The sequence below is a fragment of the Podarcis bocagei genome (assembly GCF_964188305.1).
Source record: "Podarcis bocagei genome assembly, chromosome: 8".
Lineage (NCBI taxonomy): Eukaryota > Metazoa > Chordata > Lepidosauria > Squamata > Lacertidae > Podarcis > Podarcis bocagei.
Window position 1 is genome coordinate 29679138 of NC_138133.1, and position 22006 is coordinate 29701143.

General features: G+C 43.6%; 1 protein-coding gene across 8 annotated transcripts in view; it reads left to right on the forward strand.

The window, feature by feature from the left end:
• Positions 1–22006, forward strand: part of PHACTR1 (phosphatase and actin regulator 1) — a 262469-nt gene that overhangs the window by 109004 nt on the left and 131459 nt on the right. The window contains exon 1 of one of the 8 annotated variants that reach the window (XM_081206394.1): positions 14217–14486. The exons of 6 other annotated variants lie outside the window; for them this stretch is intronic. Coding sequence is in view for 1 of the 2 variants with exons in the window: in XM_081206388.1 (XP_081062514.1) it covers positions 14894–15005 (112 nt within the window). In the remaining variant the exon portion in view is untranslated. Of the gene's footprint in view, positions 1–14216; positions 14487–14828; positions 15006–22006 lie in introns of those variants that run through there. One more of the 8 variants, XM_081206388.1, reaches the window with a different exon arrangement.

The following is a 22006-nucleotide window of genomic DNA, read 5'->3' on the forward strand; positions in this document are numbered from 1 at the left end:
GATAGGCAGGCACCTATCACTCTTCCCACCCCTGATCTTTCTGAGTTCCTCATAGCTAAGACCGTAGCCAACCAGGCCATGAGAAAGGCAAGCTGGAAAGTCCTAGGTAGACTAGTGAGCGCTTAGTGGTGCCCATGTTCATGCTAGGCCAGTGTGAGAAGGAAGTGTGGAGTGCTGCTCCTCGTGGACACCGCAAAAGTCCTATTGCTATTGTTCCCTATATGTTCATTTCATCCTTGGTTAGCAAAGAGAGGGAGAAGATTTTGCCCAGGGCAGCCGGTTACTGATCCCTGGCAAAATACAGCCACAACTGCTGTACTTCTATTATGCTAACTGCTCTCATTCATATATTCTTGACCCACTGATGTTTCTTGCCTTTTTATTCATAGACTTGAAAGCTTGGATTAAGCAAACTGGAAACATTAACATACCAGGACAACATAACATTCACCTGCCTTCCATTCTGTCCAACTGCCTGTTGTCATCTGTTGTCCTTTTTGCTGATTTATTATCGATTACATTTTTCATCCTGTCCTCCAAGAAGTCGAGGGTGGTGCTTCTCCCCTCTTTTTTCCAATCCTCACAACTACCCTGTGGGGAAGTCTGTGTTGAGAGTAAGTTGCCCAAGATCCCCAGCAAGCTACATGGCTGAGTGCAGGGGTGTTGCTAAGTACTTAAAGGACTCATGACACAAATGTGCATATGATAATTTATAGATCTAGATGCCTCAGTCTGGGCAAAAGATAGCAGGTGGTTGAAGTCTGTAGCAGTTCACTTTGCAAAGCAAGCAGCTTCCCTGTAGGCAAAAATAAAAAATAAAGGGGAAACAGGGCAGACCTCCCCATATTCTAGTGCAACATCCTAATCCCTGCATTGGATTTCTGTCAAAGTGTCCTTTTTGTAAGTGAATTACAATGTGAATCCTTCTACAAGATGAGTTCTCCCAGCAAATGCAGCCAGCTTGCCACACAGTTGGCTGTACCTATTCACACAGAAAGGCTCTTGGCTTGCCACCATTCCCCCTTGAATTAGGACAGCTTAACCTTTAATATACTACAGCTCTTCTCATCTGAAATCAGTATTCCCTCGCCTCCGATACAATTTACAGTGTTTGCTTCAGAACTCAGAAAGGTCTTCCGATATCAGATAATATTTCCATTTACGGGGAAAGCAATGTAGGTCATTTTTTGAGAGCTTCTAAAGGTATATTAGTCATCATGCCTTTCCATCCCTGGGGGCTAATAGATAAGTTTGTGCAGTTAAAAAAAAAGCAAGACCAACACTGTCCAATACAATTTCCTTATAAAGTGGACTGGCTCAGACATAACACTAAACCATAATTTAACACAGCATTCGCCAATGTGGCCCCAAAGATGTCTTTAAACCAGCAATGTTCCATTATGTTCAGCGGGTTGTCTGCTTCCCTCCCCAACAATAGATGCTGTACTCATCTTCATAGTTTTGAGTTGTTTTCCTGTGGTTAGTTGGTTGGGTTTTTTGCAGGCAAAGAGGCCAGCCAGTCAAGCAGAAGCAACTTTTTTCCATTAACCACAGTTAAGATTGACCACAGTTTAGAGTTTAGAGATATCATGCTTCCAATTTCTTCCTTGTAGCTGCACTGGAGGAGATAGGAAAGGGGACTGCATGAGGCTCACCTTGCTTTACTCTCATAATGCTAAACTATGCCTTAGTCTTATGCCTGAACACAACCAATTGGTTGACAAGTGTTCATTTGGGATGCTCTGTTTAAATTGCTCGACCCTGCCCTGTTTGGGAGATGCCTCTGATCCATCTGAGTTGATTCAATGGATTAATTTTGATATAACTGACTCAACAGTTAATATTATGTGGTTTTCATCGCATGCTAAAGTTGCACCTCTTTACCCTTGCCTATTATTATTATTTCTATACTGCCCTTCATCCAAAGATGCTTACAATACAAAAACACAAAACGTAGTAACAAGCAAAAGCAATAACCCCATCCCAAGTTTAAAAAGTAATAGATTGTTTAATTAGCTAAAGGCCTAGGAGAAAATAAATGTTTTTGCCTGGCACCTAAAGTTGGTGGCCATCTCTGCATCCTGTAGGAGTTATACAGTTTAATTATGTACTGTGTGATACACACACACACACACATACATTAGGATCCATCCTATTTGTTTGATTGCAACCTGTTCTAGCTAGTTTTAATATTGTGTTTTTAAATTGTTGTAATCTGCCATGGGACTTCATAGTGAACCCCACATTAAAATACCAAATAAAAAAAATAAATAAATTAAAAATAAAAATAAAATAATAAAAATAAAAAAATAAAAAAAATAAAAAAATAAAAAACATCACATTAAAATAACAAATAAAACAACCCAGAAGAAAACATTACTGAAGAAAGTCAGATATAAAGTATGCATTCAAAGCAGCGTAATTAATAGGAAGTTAAAATTTTATCTTAAAGATTTCAAAATAAAACATTGCAAAGGAGGTCAACTATGGTATGCACATTCAACAGCAGACTTAACACAAGCAAATTTATCTTGAACATTTCAAAAGAAAACATTGCTCATGGAAGTCAAATATAAAATGCATATTTAAAACAGCACAATTAAGCAAGAGAATAAAATATTGTCCTAAGTGTAGAACATATCTGTTGTGGTTGCTGCTAATGGTGGTTCATGGCAGGTGGAAGCTCAGGCTCAATAATCAGGGTCATTGACTAAGAGACAGCCTAGATAGCTGCTGGCCTCCTCTGCAGCCTCAGATTTTGTAGGTGGGGTCAATCAGGGCCCCACCCTCCCAAAGCCAGGTTGAAAAGGGCCTCAAAGAGATACTCAGGATCCCAACTGCTGTTTACACCAGGGAAGAAAGCCTAAACAGGTAAAATATGAATGAATGAGTTATGGTATCTATCTGGCAATGATTTGTTCCCTGGATTCAATCAAAAAGATATAATGTAAATTGCTTCTAGAAAGTCTGGTTGCATAAAATTTACTGCAGCTTCTAGAGAAACAGAGAGAATAAATGTTATTACATTAGATTTCCATTTCAAAAATCTAAACTTTATTGTTTTCTATATTTTATTTGTTTGAAATGGTTCAGAACCTTGCTATTTTTATTAGCAGTAACTTTATCTTGTTGTGGCTATAATATGGATTGAGAATTCTGTATGTCAAAACTGATATAATGCAATGATCGGCATTCAGAACAGAGGCGCGTAAGAGAGAACAGGGAAGTCACTTGGTACATAAAAGGTGAGCTGTCTTGCCCTGGCCTAGAGCAAAGCTCCAGCCCTGTTTGGGTGTTTGGCTTACTCGTGTCATCACAGTCACATGACTCCCTCCACTCTGATGTGTCGCATTCCACTCCGAGTGTTCTAAGTGGTGCAAGGGGTCTTCACGAGGCTCCCCACTTTAGAACTTGGCCCTCCAACTCGTAACAGGATATGGCTTTGTAAGAATGTGTGTATTAGGCAAAATTTGGATGAAAAGAAATTCACAAACTTGACATGGAAATGTGGAGAACTTGAGCTTCAGGTTGGAAAAATGAGAAACCTAAGAAAACCCAAAATTGGCAGGTTAACCAATCCCTTGCCTCTCCCTACCTGATGAAGCTGGGATCTAGTGGTTGAACCAAACACACCTGCATTAAATTAGGTTCGTCTAATTAAAGGGAATGGAACACGTTCTTTCTTATTTAGTTGCATTATCCATTGATAACCCTCACCTGTGTTTCTTGACCTATTTTACTCGTATCTCTGTTACTTGGCCTGTTTTATTATTTATACTTGTGGTACTTAACCTGTGTGGCTCCTACCTGCCCCTTACCATCCTAGGGCTTCGTATTGCGCTTCTCTTTTAATAAAAGCAGGAGACTCCCTCCCCACTTGGGCCTCTTAAAGGGTCAGGGCATGCCATAAAGTGCTAAGTCTACTTGAAGGGAATCCTAAGAGAAGAGTGATTCTAAAAGTCTGTTTTGCTTGCTTTTGGGATGTATTTACCAGCATGTCAATGTTGACAGAACGTTAAGTGTCCCATCCCTTCGCCATATAATTGGGGAAATGGGCCATAGCAGGGTTGTGTGCTCCCTCACCAGAAGTGCTGTTTCAACATTTTGTGGAAGATACAAAGAGATTTCAGGCTATGGGTCAAGATTCACAGCAAAGTTAAAAGGCCTGTTTGGAAGTTCAGCCAGCAGGAATGGGTGATAAGCCTTCTCTGCTGCCATGCCTAGATTATGGATTGCCTTGGCCTTGGGGAGTCAGGTTATTCTCTTCCTGACACCTTTCCTTATGAACCTTCTAAATCTCACAGATTTTTGGCCTGCTGGATTTAGATTTTTTTTGTCTGATTATCCTGGTGGGACTTTGAAATTGGATTACAATACTAAAAAAATGTGTGTGTTTTAATCAAAGCATATTTTTGTTTTAAGACTGTGGATACCATTTATAAAAAGACAGATCCGTGCATGTTTGCAGGTGGCTTGGAACCTGTTTAGGAAAGTAAAGCAAAAATAATAATTGTTGCCTAGTCTTCATTGGTGGAATAACAAGCTTATTTGGTTAGATTTCTCTCTCCTAAATAAATGCAAGGCCAGATGAACAAAATGGAACAGGAACATTCCGGCTCATATCAAAACTCCACCCACGTATCCTCAACATACTGCCTAACAGCTAGGAATGGACCCAAGCCTTGAAATGAGATCTTGCATCAAATTCCAACCTTCCATGAGGCAGGTTCAGCTTGAGCAATGCTTTAACAGATCATGGGCAAAATGAAGTACTGCAGCAGTAGGCAGACAGACAGAAGTAAGCTTTTACACCACAATCCTAACCATGTCTACTCAGAAGTAATTTCTGCTTAATTAAAAGGGTCTTCCTCCTAGGGAAGTGGGGTTAGGATTGCAGCCTTGGAATATGTTTAAATAAGTACATCTTGAGGGGAAGAGAGAGGAGAAATAATTTAATCCCCAAAGCACATATTGTCGGAATTTCCTGGCTTGGTTGCATGTAATACTAACACTAATGCACAGTTTGACATTGCCTGAATAAGCCTTAAGGTACTGTACTACTTCCTCCCCCCTCTCATTTCTTCTTCTTAGTTAACTCTAGACCATTTCAACATGCAGGGAGAGAATGCATATAAAGGGGGGGGGGCTGTTCCCAGTCCAGTTGGAGCCTCAAGCTCAAAAGGGAGCCTCAAATTTAGACACTTGCTATCTTTTTGACATTCGAGCAGCTTAGCAACTTGTTTTTGTGCACACTGGGCCAAATTTGTGCAATTAAGAGATGTGATTTGGTAAAAGACTATCATTAAGGCCTAAAAGTCTTATTGATTTAAATGAGGCGTTTAGCGTGTCAGTTTCCAAAGGCAAAGCTAAGGGGAGACGAGACAGTGCAGAGCCGGAGGACGAGCTTTGCATTTGGAAAGTCTCTGCTTCAGTGTCCAGCATTTCCAGTTAAAAGCAGGAGCACTTCTTAGGGCGGCTGCCAAGCTAGCCTCCTGGCTGCAGCATGACTTCTGTTTACTAGGGCAGTACGGAGGTAGGCAGGCCAATAGAAAGGGTAGAGTTGTTCAGATACACTGCCAATCCACTGCTCTTGCCAGTGTGCTCCAGTCGTCCCAGTCTCACTGTGACCATCCCAGTAAGCAATGTGATGCTGTCCCTGAGGTACCATCCAGCCCTGCCAGTTGTCCCTTGTTGTCAGAAATATTCCCGCCATGGACCTTGGAGATCTACCAGAATAGGCTATACTGAGCTTGATAGTCTGGTTTACTATAAGACAATTGAATACAGTGGGCAGAAATGCACATTAATCAGCCTAACAAATAATGCTTATATGTGACTTAATGGCTTGACCCCACCACGAAACACTGGTCCCAACAAATAATTTGTTTGATTTTACGAAGAAAAAAAAAGATGAGAAAGAGAATTCCCTCCCAAGAAAGAGAATTGCAACATGATGGGCACCTCATCAAAAACTCCTCTTTTAGTGCACTTTCTCTTCAGACGTGGTGAATGGATAGCACCATCAAGAGGGCCGTTCTGTTGGAGCATGGCCTCTTGGATATATAAGGCCACCTGGCTGCTATGCAGTCTAGAACAGAGTGGCAGCATACAGCTCCCACCAGTGTTGCAAGCAGCAGTGGTCAGAGGGGCAGTGGTGCTTGCCTGACTTCCCATCACCTTAGGTTGTTGCCGTATACCAGGAGGGATAGGGGAAAGTGTGAGACGGCAGTGAGGTCAGTGTGGTGCAAGCACACCGGTGAAGCCAATCTGCTGCTTCCACCAGTACGTTTGCACCATGCTGACCTTGCCCCCTCCTTGCACTTTCTGGTATGTTGCAGCAATGCAGATGATAGGTCAGCTAAGTGACACCATTATGCCCTGCCAACAGATGAGTGCTACTGATTGCCAAGGAACAGAGAGTATAGTCCAGTGTTTCCCAACCGGTGTTCCGCGGCACACAAGTGTGCCGTGAGACGTTGGCTGGTGTGCCATGGGAGGGAGGCGGGCGAGTCGGGCGGTGAGAGGCGGCGGCGGCGAGGATCCGCGTCGAGCCGGGGGCGGCTCCGCGGTGGTGGTGCCGAGGTTTCTCTCTCCATTCTCCCCTCACACACACACAGGATCAGCTGACAGGACCCAGCCAATGGGGCAGCGGCGGGGCAGCGCGTGCAGAAGGGAGGAGCGCGAGACAGCGGACGAGGAGGAGGCCGGCATGTCCGGGCAGCAGCAGCAACAACAGCAGCAGCAACTCCCGGCGACGGCTCCTCAAGCCCCGGGCAACCCTACTCCCTCACCGGCCTTGGCCGCCCTCCTGCTCCACCCGCCGTCGCCTCCCCCGCCGCCGCCGGCCACCTCGGCCCCGCCGCCGCCCCTTCCTCCGCCCGCTATCGCCGCCACCACCACAACAGCCGCCGCCGCCTCAGCTGCCGCCGTCCCTCAGTCCCTCGCTTTGCTGCCTCCTCCCCCCCCCACCCCCAAAGCTTGGAGGTTCCCCGGCAAGGGGGAGGGAAAAAATTTGAAAACTTTCACTTTCGTGCGTCCCTCCCGGCGTGACGCTGCGCGCTGACGTCACGGGGCTGTAATGGCGGTGTGCCGCAAGATTTTTTTCATCAAACAAGTGTGCCTTTGCCCAAAAAAGGTTGGGAAACACTGGTATAGTCTCACACCGGTGTATAGCATTTGGTTTAAGCAGACTGGATATAAGAGGTGGACAAAGCCACTCAGAGCAAACAATATGGGTAGTGCAATTGAGCATATCTTTTATTGCTAGCAGTTTCATTATTTTGTGTGTTCCTTCTCTGCTTCCTTGCCTTTTGTGATTATGATCTTTAATCAGTAGGCAGTTAACACCTTAGCAAAGACCAGTGATGTGCTGCAGTTTCTTGGCATTCTAAGAACTTTAAAAAGAAGCAGCCCAAACACTGCTGGTTTCATGTTAAAATAATTCCACACAAATTTTACTTTGTTAAAATTAAATGTCTATATATGTTTGCGTTCCAGTTGCTGAAGTTTAAGGTGTCCCAGAGCCACATCTTCATGCTTCCTAGAAAACTTGAATGGATAAGAGTTTGGGACTGCAAACAAAACCCCTTGAAGTAAAGCATGCTATCATCTAAACGGGGGTTCCCCTATAAGGCCATTAAGCCGTATGCATCACTGCATAACTGGAGGCTACAGTTCACCTCCGTAGCCATTTCTAAATCACACATGCACCCTGGAATATTTTTTTAAGCAATTGTTTAATTAGCATTACTATAACACTTATTTATCAAAGAGCAACTGGCCTTTGTGAAAGAAGGTTTTTTCAAAAGAAAGGCCTTGATGTAGATCCCCTCTGAAGGTCATTCAAAAACAACCTTTCTCTCCTCCTTTCTGCTGGTGTCAGCCTTTTTCTTCCTGCCCCATCATGCAGTGGGAGAGAAACAGGCACTGGCAGCCACAATCTTCCTTCACAAGTTTAATTTGAAATAAGTAGCATTGAGTTCAGTGGGTGTGCTTGCATGATGGCGTTGTTGGGATTTAGCAGAGAGGAGTTCATGGAGGAGTAGAGTCTTTGCAAGCTCCTATAAGTGACAGAACGGTGGGTAACATGACCTTGAGCCTCCTTTATCTGTTTTGGCCCTGTCCCCCTTTTCCTTTCCAAGGCAACAGGGTCATTAAAAGTGAAATCCAGTGTGTCTGTTTTGCCCCCTTCTCTCCTGGGATGCAAATCAGCTTTCAAAAGTTCCTGAAACTCCTTTTAGAGACAGTATGGCTTTTATATTGCTGGGAATCACAAGTTCAGCAGAGCTTACTCCCTCGTAGTTTGAATGGCTGACGGTGCATAGTTTTGTCATTATTCAAATGCTATCTATAGCTTTTACTTTCACCAGTAACAGTTTTCAAACTAGGCATGCAAAGCCTAGGTGTCAGTTTAAGTAAAGTTGAGGGTGGAAATAATTCTCAGAAGTGTGGTAGTTGCCATGTAAGTGCAAGAGAAGGAAAGTGGGGGGGGGGGGATTCAAACCAGTGTTTCAGTGTTGTCCTCCATATTAAAGCTGCCTTATGACATTCAGACTATACGGTGCTTTTTTCTGGGGGGATGCAGGGGGAAGCATACCCCTAAACATTTTGAGAATCTAAGTTTGGCCTCATTGCGGGGCAGTATTTCAATATAGGTAGGAAAATGAGAGTTCTTCTAAACGTATATGTTTTTTAGGGGGGCGGGAAGCACTGAGGCTATATATCCTGCACTTCTCTCTTGCTTCCAATAGATTTTATGTTGGAAATTAAATTAAAATACTCCTCAAGAGGCTTCTTGAGATTTTTGTTGTGATTTTTTGAAGTGGGTATGATTTGTCCACCTTTGTCAGAGGTACATTTCGTAGGATCACTGGATGGAAAGTCACCCTGACTGTGGCTGCACCCAGGACGTGGAACTCTGCCATGAAAAATCCATTTGTGGGTCTTCTTTCATCACCTCCTAAGGACACTTTGGCAAGCATTTGTTAATCTGTCTGGTTGATGACTTCTGCTCTGTCTGCTTGCAGCATGTTTTCTTTTTCTAAAAAAATCTTTTATCAATTATTGTTTTTCTTAGAGAAGGGCTATAGCTTAGTGATGGAACAGCTGCTTTGCATGAAGAATGCCTTAGCATCTGCAGGCAAGGCTAGGAATGAAATCCTACAGAGCTCTGTCCATCTTCAGCAAGATGGACCAGTGGCCTGACGGACTAGTGGTCTGACTCAGCACAAGACAGCCTCTTATGTTTTTAAATTGTATAGCATTAGCTGCCTTGGGCATTCACAGATGGAAAGGCAGGATATAAATTGACTAAAATAAATAAGCTAGCTATTTAAGCATTTCCCGGTGGCACAGTGGGTCAGTGCATCTGGCTGTTAACAGGAAGGTTGGTGGTTTAAGCCCACCCAAGAATGGCTGTGGGCAGGATTCCTGCATTGCAGGGGGTTAGACTGGATGGTTTTTGGGGTCCCTTCCACATCTACAATTCTATGATTCTATTATTTTCCCAACCGTGCCTTGTCGCACTCAGGGTACTTGCATTCTTGAATATAGAATATTCAGGTAACATTTGCTTCAATATAAATCCATCATGATGGCGATTCTGCTTTTGAAGGTAGTGGCATCCTTAAGTATAATTGATACAGCTATAGGAATCAGAGTGATGTGATTCAGGTTTTGAGAACCGGCAATTTGAATGCAGTTCCCACAAGTAATTTGTGTAGATTTTATTTCTGAGGCTTTTGTGGAAGTAATGGAAGGAGGCTTGTTGAAGGCTTCTGTGAATTGCATACCAAGGGGAAACTCATTAATCATGGGCAGGGCTGACTTCAGGGGTATATGAGCTCTTTCTGCCCCACCCCTCCAGTCACAGTGAGTGACAGGCAGCCCCAGCATCTCTCTCCTCCTCCTCCCATTCTGTTCTATAAAAGTCCACTTTCAGTGAATGGGCAGTGGGTGAGGCTGCTCCACACACAGCTGGGAAGGAGGAAGAAATGGTAGCAGCACCCAGGAGAAGTGGAAGCAGCACTGTGACTGTGGAGGAGGTGGAACAGCAGTGAAGAGGTAGCAACATAAAACCACAGAATTGTAGAATTGGAAGGGTCCCTGAAGGTCCTCTAGTCCAACCCCCTGAAATGCAGGAATCTTTTGCCCACGACCTTGAGAGTCTAATGCTCTAGACACTGAGCTAGGCCAGGCATAGGCAAAATCGTCCCTCCAGATGTTTTGGGACTACAACTCCCACCATCTCTGACCACTGGTCCTGTTAACTAGGGATGATGGGAGTTGTAGTCCCAAAACATCTGGAGGGACGATTTTGCCTGAGCTAGGCTGTTGGAAACAGCCCGACTCAACCCTAGAGATAGGGTAGGTGGAATGAAAGTATTATCGCAAAGGGTCCATGTGTTCCATGTTTGTGTCTTCCCTACTTTTGTGAAGAAAGGGTTGTTGGGATCGTCATCCGTGGATTTCACAGTGGGCAGAGCTGATACAGTTCTTGACTTGCTCCAGATTTCTTTCACCACAGGTCTAGCTTACAAAGTGTTTGAAAGAGGTTACCAGTGTATTGCCACCAGCTGAGTGGTTTTTAGGTGAGGTCTTTATGGAGAGCGATGTCCTCGGGAAAGGCTCTGAAGAGCGAAAGCAATCAATTAATTTAAGTATCAAAGCCATTAAACCAATTGCACAGAGAAATCCATTAGCTGGATCAAATGGCAAAAAAGGGGGCACTAATTAATAAGCAAAGTATAGTATAAATAAAATAGTGCTGACAGATCGGTAGAGGCGTTAAAAATGTGTGAGCGGCTGAAATGGGGCACTGCAAAGTCCAGTGGAAGTATTCTGTGCAATCCAGCAAAGTTAAACATTTGCTCTGGAAGACTTGGAGGAGCTGAGACTTGAGTCAGGATTGTGGAGAGCGGAGTTCATTTCTGCTCAGCAATGAAGCTTAAACTGTAGCCTTGAACAATCGCTGGGTTGTATTCAGCTATGTTGTAGTCAGACTAGACCCACTGAAACCAATAGCCTCAAGTTAGTCATGCTTACTGCTTCTATTGTGAATAGGACTTAAAATGAATACCACCTTTTCTTTCTGTCCTGCCTTGCAAGGCTATTGTGAGGCTAAAACAGCAGACATTCCCCTCCCCCAGTGCGGAGCAACAGCAGAATAAATGAAAAGGTGCTGGGCAGTGCAAAGTTTCTTTTTTTTTTAATGATATTTATTAAAATTTCAGAAAAAAGAATTACATAAAAACAAGAAGTACAAAAATAACAGACAAAACTAAAAATACAAAGAAAATATAAAATACAAAATACAGAATAAAAAAGTAAAAACACTTACAAAGGAAAAGAAAAAAAGAAGAATCAATCTGTCCATGCCTTACATTCATATCCTTGTTTCCCTGACCTCCTCATACCTCCCTTTTTTGTGTTCCAATTCAATTAGTTAATTCAGCAATTTCTTTCCCTCTTTATTTTCTCCTAATCCTTTAACTTAATATAGTATAATTTTAAATTTTTACCTGATATCAATCCATTTTTACATACACCTTTATAGCAATACTGCTTAAACCACTTAACTTCATTCTAACATTCTAACATTCATTAATTTTACAATATTTCTGTAGATAATCTTTAAATTTCTTCCAATCTTCTTTCACCAACTCTTCTCCCTGGTCTCGGATTCTGCCAGTCATTTCCGCCAATTCCATGTAGTCCATCACCTTCATCTGCCATTCTTCCAGAGTGGGTAGGTCTTGTGTCTTCCAATACTTTGCAGTAAGTATTCTTGCTGCTGTTGTGGCATACATAAAGAAAGTTCTATCCTTCTTTAGCACCAATTGGCCGACTATGCCCAGAAGAAAGGCCTCTGGTTTCTTCAAGAAGGTATATTTAAATACCTTTTTTCAATTCATTATAGATCATCTCCCAGAAAGCCTTAATCCTTGGGCACGTCCACCAAAGGTGAAAGAATGTACCTTCCGTTTCTTTACATTTCCAACATTTATTATCGGGCAGATGATAGATTTTTGCAAGCTTGACTGGGGTCATGTACCACCTGTATATCATTTTCATAATATTCTCTCTTAAGGCATTGCATGCCGTGAACTTCATACCTGTGGTCCATAACTGTTCCCAGTCAGCCATCATTATGTTATGTCCAACATCTTGTGCCCATTTAATCATAGCAGATTTCACCGTTTCATCCTGAGTATTCCATTTCAACAGCAAGTTATACATCTTTGAGAAAATCTTAGTTTTGGGTTCTAACAGTTCTGTTTCTAATTTTGATTTTTCCACCTGGAAGCCACTTTTCTTGTCCAAATTATATGCCTCCATTATCTGATAATAATGAAGCCAGTCTCACACTTTGTTTTTTAATTTCTCAAAACTCTGCAGTTTCAGTCCGTCTCCATCTTTTCCCAAAATTTCCCGATATTTCGGCCATTTGACCTCCATATTAAGCTTTTTCTGAGCTTTCGCTTCCATTGGTGACAGCCACCTTGGGGTTTTATTTTCCAATAAATCCTTATATCTTATCCAAGCATTAAACAATGCTTTCCTGACAATATGGTTTTTAAATGCTTTATGTGCTTTGACCTTATCATACCACAGATATGCATGCCATCCAAATACATTGTTAAAACCTTCTAAATCCAAAATGTCTGCGTTTTCAAGAAGCAGCCAGTCTTTCAACCAGCAAAAAGCTGCTGATTCATAGTAAAGTTTAAAGTCTGGCAGGGCAAATCCACCTCTTTCCTTTGCATCTGTTAGTATTTTAAATTTTATTCTAGGCTTCTTGCCCTGCCAGACAAATCTAGAAATGTCTCTCTGCCACTTCTTGAAACAATCCATTTTGTCCACAATTTGCAATGTTTGAAACAAAAACAACATTCTAGGCAATACATTCATTTTTATCACAGCAATACGGCCCAGCAGTGAAAGCTTCAAATTTGACCAAATTTCTAAATCTTTTTTCACTTCAGCCCAGCATTTTTCGTAGTTGTCTTTAAATAAATTCCCATTTTTTGCTGTCATGTTAATCCCCACGTATTTCACTTTCTTAACCACTGTCAAACCAGTCTCATTCTGAAACCTCTCTCTCTCAATTGGTGTTAAATTTTTCTCTAACACCTTGGTTTTTAACTTATTCAGTTTAAATCCCGCAACATGACCAAATTCTTGAATCAGTTCTAAAACCCTTTTGGTACTAGATTCTGGCTCCTGTAACGTCAATACTAAGTCATCTGCAAATGCTCTCAATTTGTACTGTTTAGCACCGACTTGTATACCTTTTACCAATTGGTCCTTTCTAATCATATTTAGCAAAACCTCCAGGACCGATATAAAGAGCAATGGGGAGATTGGACAACCTTGTCGTGTCCCTTTTTCTATCTTAAATTCTTCCGTCACCACATTATTTACAATTAATTTAGCCTTTTGTTCTGAATAAATTGCACTTATACCGTTTTCAAATCCTTGGCCTACCCCCATCCCCTGTAGGTTCTTCTTCATAAAGCTCCAAGAAATATTGTCAAAGGCTTTCTCCGCGTCCACAAAAATCAAAACTGCTTTAGTATTTATGTTCACTTGTAATTTTTCTAAGATATTAATTATGTTTCTCACATTATCCGATAAGTGTCTACCCGGGAGAAAGCCTGCTTGGTCTTTATTGGGCAGTGCAAAGTTTCACCCGCCATGAATTTTTTTGAGGATGACTCGGTGGGCAGGCTTTGTTTGGAGCCCACAGTTGCAGTCAGGAAGGCTCAGATTGCACTTGTGCAAAATCTTAAAATACACATACAGCCTAGTAAGAAACACTCAGTTCCTCCATCCAAAAGCTGGCAGTTTTAGCCAACTTGGTTGTTTTCTGAACTTCCTGTGGTCTTTTGTATTGCTCTCCAATTTGGGGGCAGGTGAAGTTGATGCTGAACAGTGCAGGTCCTTGATTTCCCCTTATGGAAAGGAGTGGTGAAAACAACCATGGAGCCTGCTTTATTAGAACACACTATTCCATGTTGCTGTGATTCGATTGTGGCTTCCCAGAATGTAACCCGCCCCCCTCTCCCCACAACAGCCTGAGCCCAGTTTGAATTATATAATTGTGCTACTTTGAGTCATGTGACTGGCTGAGTAATTCCCTGCAGAAGGAGACAAACTGCATATTAAAAAGCAGAACAAATTGTATTTAAAACTTATTTTTTCCCCCACCCCAAAGAAAGTAGCATGCTATTTCCATGCAGATGCATCTGAAGGAGACAGATGCTGCAGCAGCCACATGGAGGTTTGATTTATAGTAGAAAGCCTTGGAATTGGACAGAGAAAGGGCAAGTGCGTAAGGTGAATAGGCTGGACCTGTGGTTTCTTCCCCCGCCCCCCCCCCTTCACAATCACGCGCTGCTTCTGAAACTGGTTGCATCTAATTTTGTACAAAATGAATTGCTCCTTGGAGACCTCTGCCAGGAGCTAGGAATCGTTGCCTGGTGGAGGTAAGTACAGCAATCTCATTCCTCTCAGCTTCCACACTTGCCATGCATTATTACTTTTTTCATTCTTTCTGGTGACTGAGAAAGCCGGGGGGGGGGGAGAGAGAAAGGGGGTAGCAGCTGGCATGTCTGGAAACCACAAGGGTTCTGTGAAAGGGACTTCTTTCATTTATAGGGTATATCGGAATGGGGAGAGGCACAAGTTGAAAATCAAACATCATCGCCCTTTTGCGTTGTCTCTCGGTGCCTTTTGAGGCTGCTAATTAGATTTGTTTTGCTCAGGCTTCTCTGTGAGTGAGCTGGTGAAGAATTGCCGCTTGCCATCTTCCCTCTCCTGCTCCCCATCGGCTGAATCCAAAAAAGAAGGGGCTGGACTGGCAGCACTGCAAGTCTGGTTATGTAGTGTATGCATGTGCTTTCAGAGCACGGCACTTAAAGGGACTGTTGCTCAGTTTCAGAAGGCACAGCTGTTGCTGGGAGAGCCAGAGAATGTGAAAGAAGCTTTGTGGTCTTTCAAATCAGGTAGGCAAGATGATAAAATACTCATTTCCATTGCTATCGAGTCAAATTTTCCCTCTCCCTCTGCTGTTCAACACCACCTCCTGGTTCTTTATCCATTTTGTTTGAATTTACAAGATCTTTCTGTCTGATTGTATAGATCAGCCACAGTTGTCCATGACAGCTGTTGCCTGTGCCTGCCCCAAACGCAGCATGTATGAATGAATGGAGGGCAGGAACAGTTCTGGCAACCAGGATTTGCAGACCAGGAAATGCAATTCTGACCCAAACTGAGGTATGCAGTAAATGATGGATCCTAGCATACATGATCCTCTGGAAAACAGAATTATTTAGAGGAAACATCAAAATGGGGGGGGGGGCATGTGTAGCCTCTATGTACCAAACAATCACAGGAAAATAAATCAATATTGTGTTACTAGTGGTGCCATTGATACACACTGGTTTCTCTTCAGGTATAAATCTTTTGCCTTTTGCTAATGGTACCATTGATGGTATTGGTGGTAGATGAGAGGGCTTTGCTGCAACACGATTCACTTTAAAAAATGTACTGCAGTGACTGGCTAGTGTGTGAGAGAGACTTCGAGTGGGGAGACTTGGAGTTCAATTACCTCAGCCATGAGACCAGCCTTTAAGCTCACTGTGCAATCTTGCATAAGATTTCCCCACACTCTCACTCTCTGCCTACCTTAACCTCTGCAGGGTTGTTGTGAAAATAAAATGGGAGAGTGGAGCCCAAGTTCCTTGGAGGAAGTTTGAGATAAAAATGTAATAAATAGTATTTTAAGAGTGTGGTGGAGGTGTCTGAAAATAAAAGGGGGGGGGGTCTCCAAAAACAAGCAGGATTCTTGTTAGAGGAGTCCAAGCCCAGTTTTAACTTCTATGCATTACACTCAGGATGAGTACAGTGGAAATAAAGGCAGCTTCCTACATGTCAGGACTGAGCTGTCAGCTATCTGAGGGTGCCATCCTCTACCTAGGGAACCTCCTAGGATGGGGCCTAGGAGGAGACTGGTGCCAGGGTGGGGAAGCAGAACCTCAGAACCAGGATTGGCCCTCCAGGACACTCTCTCTCTCTCTCTCCCCTCCCCCCTCTGGTCCTCAGGAATCTCCCCACGCCACTCCAAGCGCTTACTTTGAGTTCTTTTGCCTGGCTGCCAGTGTGAAGTGTGATCCTACCTCCTGTGTGACTGAGTGGGCAGCTAAGTGTAAAGACGTGAGTGCAGAAACCTCTGGCTTTGGTGTGGCTGTAAGCTGATTGTGCAGAGCTCGGAAGGACGTTGGTTGCTTCACCCACTTTTGCCAGCAATGACAGGCAGTCCCTGAGAGTTTCCCCATGAAGGAAAGCGGTCCTCAGGCTGGGGGTTGAGGGAGGAATTCCCACTCTCCTTGGCCTGGGGGAACCTGAAACAACAAGGTGCTGGAACTAGACTGGGAATAGGGAGCACAAAGATTTAGGCAGAAACATATCCTTGCGGGAGGACGCAAGTAAAAGGGGGGTGAGTGAGTCGGTTCGAGAAGGTCCAGAGAAGAGGGAAGACTCTTTACTTTTGTAACAGGAGTGGTGGATGTCGAGGGAAGCTGAAGAGGCATTATCCTACCTTCTTCCTTCCTAAGGATTTGTTTGGGCTGTTTGCCCTGCTGCCTTTACCTGCTGACCGGCACCTCAACCCTAGATACATCCCTTCAGGAAGTAGGTCTCTGTGATCCCAAAAAAAAATCTGTTCAAAGTCGGCTTTCTAGTGGTAAAAGGAATAAATCAGCTTATATCCTAGCACTTTTGACTTAACTGGGTTGGGGATCAGGGTATATTGAAGCAGAATAGCTTTCTCCCTTCAGTTTGAGCAACAACACATGCACATGCAAGGAGCTTCTTCTAATCAAACAAACAGAGACACAGCTTACACTGGTCTCCCAACCAGATTGCTGACCAAGTCCTCACCCATATAGTTTTCATAATGCTACAGCAACTTGTGTTTGCTGGGTCCAGTGGTGCCAACTGGAATAAAATATTGGGGGGGGGGTTAAGCCCCACCTGCACCACACAATCAACCACATGACATGGTGCACACACACCATTTGAATGGCAATGCCCATCAACTTTGGGGAGGCCCAGCCCCCTCAAATACTTTATTGAGTGGGGCAAAAGTCCCCTCAGTCCCTAGGAGTTGGCTCCTATGGCTGGGTTGCAACTTCTCCTATCTTTGAACAGCAGCAGCTGGTGAAGCAGCTCACTGGGAAGAACTGCCACCCACTTTTATGGGGAGGGGAAAGCTTGCCTTTACCACAAATGGCCAGGCAGTGGCAGCTCAGTCGGGCTGGAAGGGCGCTCTCAGTCATGGAGCCTGTCCAAGACGTCCAGCCTGAAGCAGAGCCCAAATGGTGCCCCCTACTTGCACTATGACCAACATTTTTAAAAGTTTAAGGGGATCCCTGACCATTAGGTCCAGTTGTGGCCGACTCTGGGGTTGCGGCGCTCATCTCACTTTATTGGCCGAGGGAGGCAGCGTACAGCTTCCGGGTCATGTGGCCAGCATGACTAAGCCGCTTCTGGCGAACCAGAGCAGCACACGGAAACGCCATTTACCTTCCCGCCGGAGCGGTGCCTATTTATCTACCTGCACTTTGACGTGCTTTCGAACTGCTAGGTTGGCAGGAGCAGGGACCGAGCAACGGGAGCTCACCCCATCACGGGGATTCGAACCACCGACCTTCTGATCTGCAAGTCCTAGGCTCTGTAGTTTAACCCACAGCGCCACCCGCATAGGTTGTAACTAATCCTAGGACTGTAAGCTCTCATTTTGGCATGGTGGCTTCATTGGGTTAGATTTGTGAGAAGTGCCAACAACAGAAGCTTGCCTGAAAGTTATGCTCTTGAGACTGTCACTGCCAGCTAGTGCCTACTTAGATGAGTCTGCTTGTTCTTGATTCGAACCACCGACCTTCTGATCAGCAAGTCCTGGGCTCTGTGGTTTAACCCACAGTGCCACTCAATTCCTTGCTTCATCTATCCTCCCCTTGTGGTGCTGTCTCAATCAGGTTGCTTCCTCCTGCTGCATGGCAGCGCTGACCTTGCTCAGTAAGAACCAGACAAATCTCTTGGCTGCTGTTCGGCTAGCATCTTCCAGTGCAGCCTGCTGATGTCAGTGGAAATCATTATGTGCTGATTCATTTGCTTTTACATCTGGATCTTTGACAAACCATGGTTAGAGCCATAACTTGGCCTTGAGAGGCTGTTAACATCACGGGCATGGGAGTGATGGAACTTCTGAAGCTCACTCCTGGGCAGGTGGGAAACAAAAGCAGTTCTAAACTTGAACTTGCCTGTTCTATGTTTGGAAGCACCAATCACACTATGGGTTCAGTTTGCATTATGTCTGCACCCAGCCAGAGTCACTTTTTGAGCATGTGGGCTGGACAACGAACAGCTTTAAGAACCCTGATCACCTGTCCATGAGGAGGGACTGGAGTCATTCTACCACACCCCTAGTAAAAAATGGCAGTGCCAGTTATCTGATTAGGTCATCAGCCCAGTGAAGGGACAATTTGTTTTCATTGCAGTTAATCTCATTGCATTCTACAGAATTACAAAACAAAGGGCAAAGACACACCTGACCCTACCCTTAATGTTTTCTACTTCGTGGTTTTTTTATTATTATTAAAAACTTTGGAAAGATTTGGGGGCATGCCAGGCTGCCAGTGTTTTTCTGTTTTACCAGAATTCATCCCCCGCCCCTTTGGAACACAATTCTATATAATTTCCCAAAATAGCTAAATTCAGCTCATTAGTCTACTGTGCAGAGCAGCCAAAGTCCAACACTGCACAATGAAGAGAACAACATAATTCACATTGTGGCTCTCAGAGACTGTTCTTGTTGAACCACTTCTGCTGCTGGCTTTAGCTAGAAGGCTGCAAGCAAAGAATTGGGCTCAAGGAGCTAAAGCAGCTATTTTTTAATATATATTTTAAGTAGTACATTCTTTTCCATTTCTTGTTACAAAACCCTAACATCTGCCTGTTCCTGCTACGTCAACAGCTTAATGTTAGCTGGTTGTAACAGGGCAGGGCTGAGATGGAAGCTTCTTCTCATTGCTTTCGCTCTCTTTCCCCCTGCCCCTAACACTGGCCACCTCCCCTTTCCTACCAACCAGGTGGTCTTCTCTTTAGAACAGGGATAGGTAACCTCTGGCCCTCCAAATGTTGTAGACCACAAGTTCCCAACATTCCTGACCATTGGCCCTGATGACTGGGGCTGATGGGAGTTGAGTGTCAAACTTTTCAACAGTGGAACAGATTCCCTTGGAAGGGGGTAGACTCTCCTTCCTTGGAGGTTTTTAAGAAGAGGTTGGATGTCCATCTGTCATGGATGCTTTAGTTGAGATTCCTGCATTGCAGGGGGTTGGACTAGATGACCCTTGGGTCCCTTCCAACTGCATGATTCTATGATAAACAACATCTGAAGGGCTGCAGTTCCCCTACCTTTGGTTTAGAAGGCATAGAGCGATCTGTTGAGGAGCAGCCCTTTGAAGGCTTACATACACACAGTGTTGTTATTCTAGAAAAAGAGGTGCCAGAACTCACCATGAATGCCTCCCTCGTTCTCTTAGAATGGCAATGGCGCCCACCTGAGAGGTGCCAGAACTGAGTTCCGGCAAGTTCCAGCCAAAAAAAGAGCCCTGCATACGTAGCATACATCTAAAGCACTTTTCTCCCCCCAAAATAATGGGAACTGTAGTTTATCCCCACAGCACCCCTAACAAACTACAGTTCCCAGGATTCGGATGGAGGGCTTTAAATGCACGATGTGTACATAGCCATAGTTTCACTCTGGGATGCTTTGCAAATTCTTACACAAATGCTACTTTTCTGTGAATTAGACACATTTTTGGACACCATTTGGGGCAGGAATGTGAATGAATATGAGAATTTCATGCTGCGTGACTAGAGTTGATGCTTTAAGATCCATGTATTGTTTGCCACATGTTTCTCAGTATAAATATGATAATGGGAGAAGTAGGCCCGCCTCAGGGCCAATGTGTATCATCCCACAATAGTCCAGATCTTCTTCCTCTCAGCACAATCCAATGCCGTACTATAACATAATGATCTAGGAAGGGAAAACATAGGCAAGGTGAGAGATGTGGTTACGTCCCAAGTAAACACCGCCTTCCCACCTGGCTGTGCAGTGTTAACTATGGGATGGAAACATATCATTAATCTGACCCATCTGGTTCCTTCATAAACATGTTTCCAGAGTGGCATGAGGCCAACCATAGGGAAGTGGGTGTCGATAGTTGCAAATTGGCTCCTGAAGCAGATCTAGCAACAACAGTACACAAGGTGAGGAAGAGTTGTTTGTTGAAGGCCATCCATAGTTTGGAGCTTCACTCTCTATGAAAGTCTGCTGCTTTCATATTGTCCAAATATTCTGTTTTGAAGACCTGCAGGACACCTTAAGGTTTTCCCCCATCAAAACACGGCTTCATTTCAACATGACAGCCACTGGATGTGGCCTACCTCAGTGTGTAAAATACTGGAACTGTTTCTATGTTGTGAGTTTGTTTCCAAACCTGCATGGGAGGGAACTACATAAAATGTTTGCATAAACCCATGTGAAGCAGAACCATTCATATCTTCCTGATTCTCTGTTCTTTCGAAGGATATGGTACACTGTTAAAGGCAGCTTTTGATTTGGACCTATCAAATGTGCAGGCTTGTGTTTTGCCTTCCCATCATAACAGGGGTGTCTTTTCTTTCGTTCTCTATTCCAGAGAATAAGTTCTGCATACTTTTGAGATGCCTTCATAATTAATGACAATGGTGTATTTGCTTTTGACTGATATACAGACAACTTGTAGGTCAGAATCAAACTGTTCTCTGGGCAAGTTCAAAAACAACTCATCACTTTCTTAACATAAGTGATTGACATAGAATTCCCTTTTTTCTACACAGTGGTTGGACAATATCCAGTATTTATTTTTCCATCCCTTTCCTAAATTCAAAAAGCCCCCCTCACACAAACACATTTAAAAATATATGGGATGTTAATCAGTCAAAGAGCTGGTTGAAGAGGAATGTTCTCACCTGGCACCTAAAGGTGTATAATGAAGGTGCCACCCAAATTCCACAATTGTGTTGCTTACCCTCCAGACCTCTCCTGGAGGAGGCACATAAAGAAGGGCCTCAGATTATGATGGCAGCGTCCATGTAGGTTCATATGGAGAGAGGCGGTCCTTGAGATACTGTGGTCCTGAGCTGTTGGAAGCATTATAGGTCAAAACCAGCACCTTGGAATGGGCCTGAAAACTAATTGGCAGCCAGCGCAGTTGGGCCAGGATCGGTGTAATATGCTCAAACCATCTTGCCCCAGTGAGCAACCTGGCCGCCGAATTCTGCACCAGCTGAAGTTTCTGAACCTCCTTCTGTGTAAAAGGGATTCAGTGTGAAACCACTCTGAAATGGCAACTCTCCTAACAATTCTCAGTACCTTAACAGACTACAGTTCCCATGATCCTTTGGGGAAGGCACAGCTGTTTAAAGTACTGTTTTAAATGTGTAGTGCACATGTGACCTAATACTACCTACAGTGTTACAGCTGTGCTAAATATCAGCAAGGAGGAAAACACATCCATAGCTGGGTGAGTCAAGCTCTTATTATTTCAAAGAAGAAATGGAACTGTAAAAAAGGCCACTACATTTAAAGTGAAATTGTTTTATAGCTGCCTGTGAAATGGAGAAATAGATAGATTCCCCACCCCTCATTTCAAGGCACTATGCATTTTAAAAACCTGGGTAGGTTATTGCATAAATGGTGTTCACTGTAAATATAAGCACTGCTTATAGAATGCTAATACATTCAGGTAATACATTCATACCTGAGAGCTTCAAATAACGAAAGAGCAATAATATTTTGAAATATGATGTGGTTAATTGCTTGTTGAAAGGAAGGCCATTCTGAGTAGTGTTTTTATCTGAAAGTGAATTATATGTAAAAACAGAGTATATA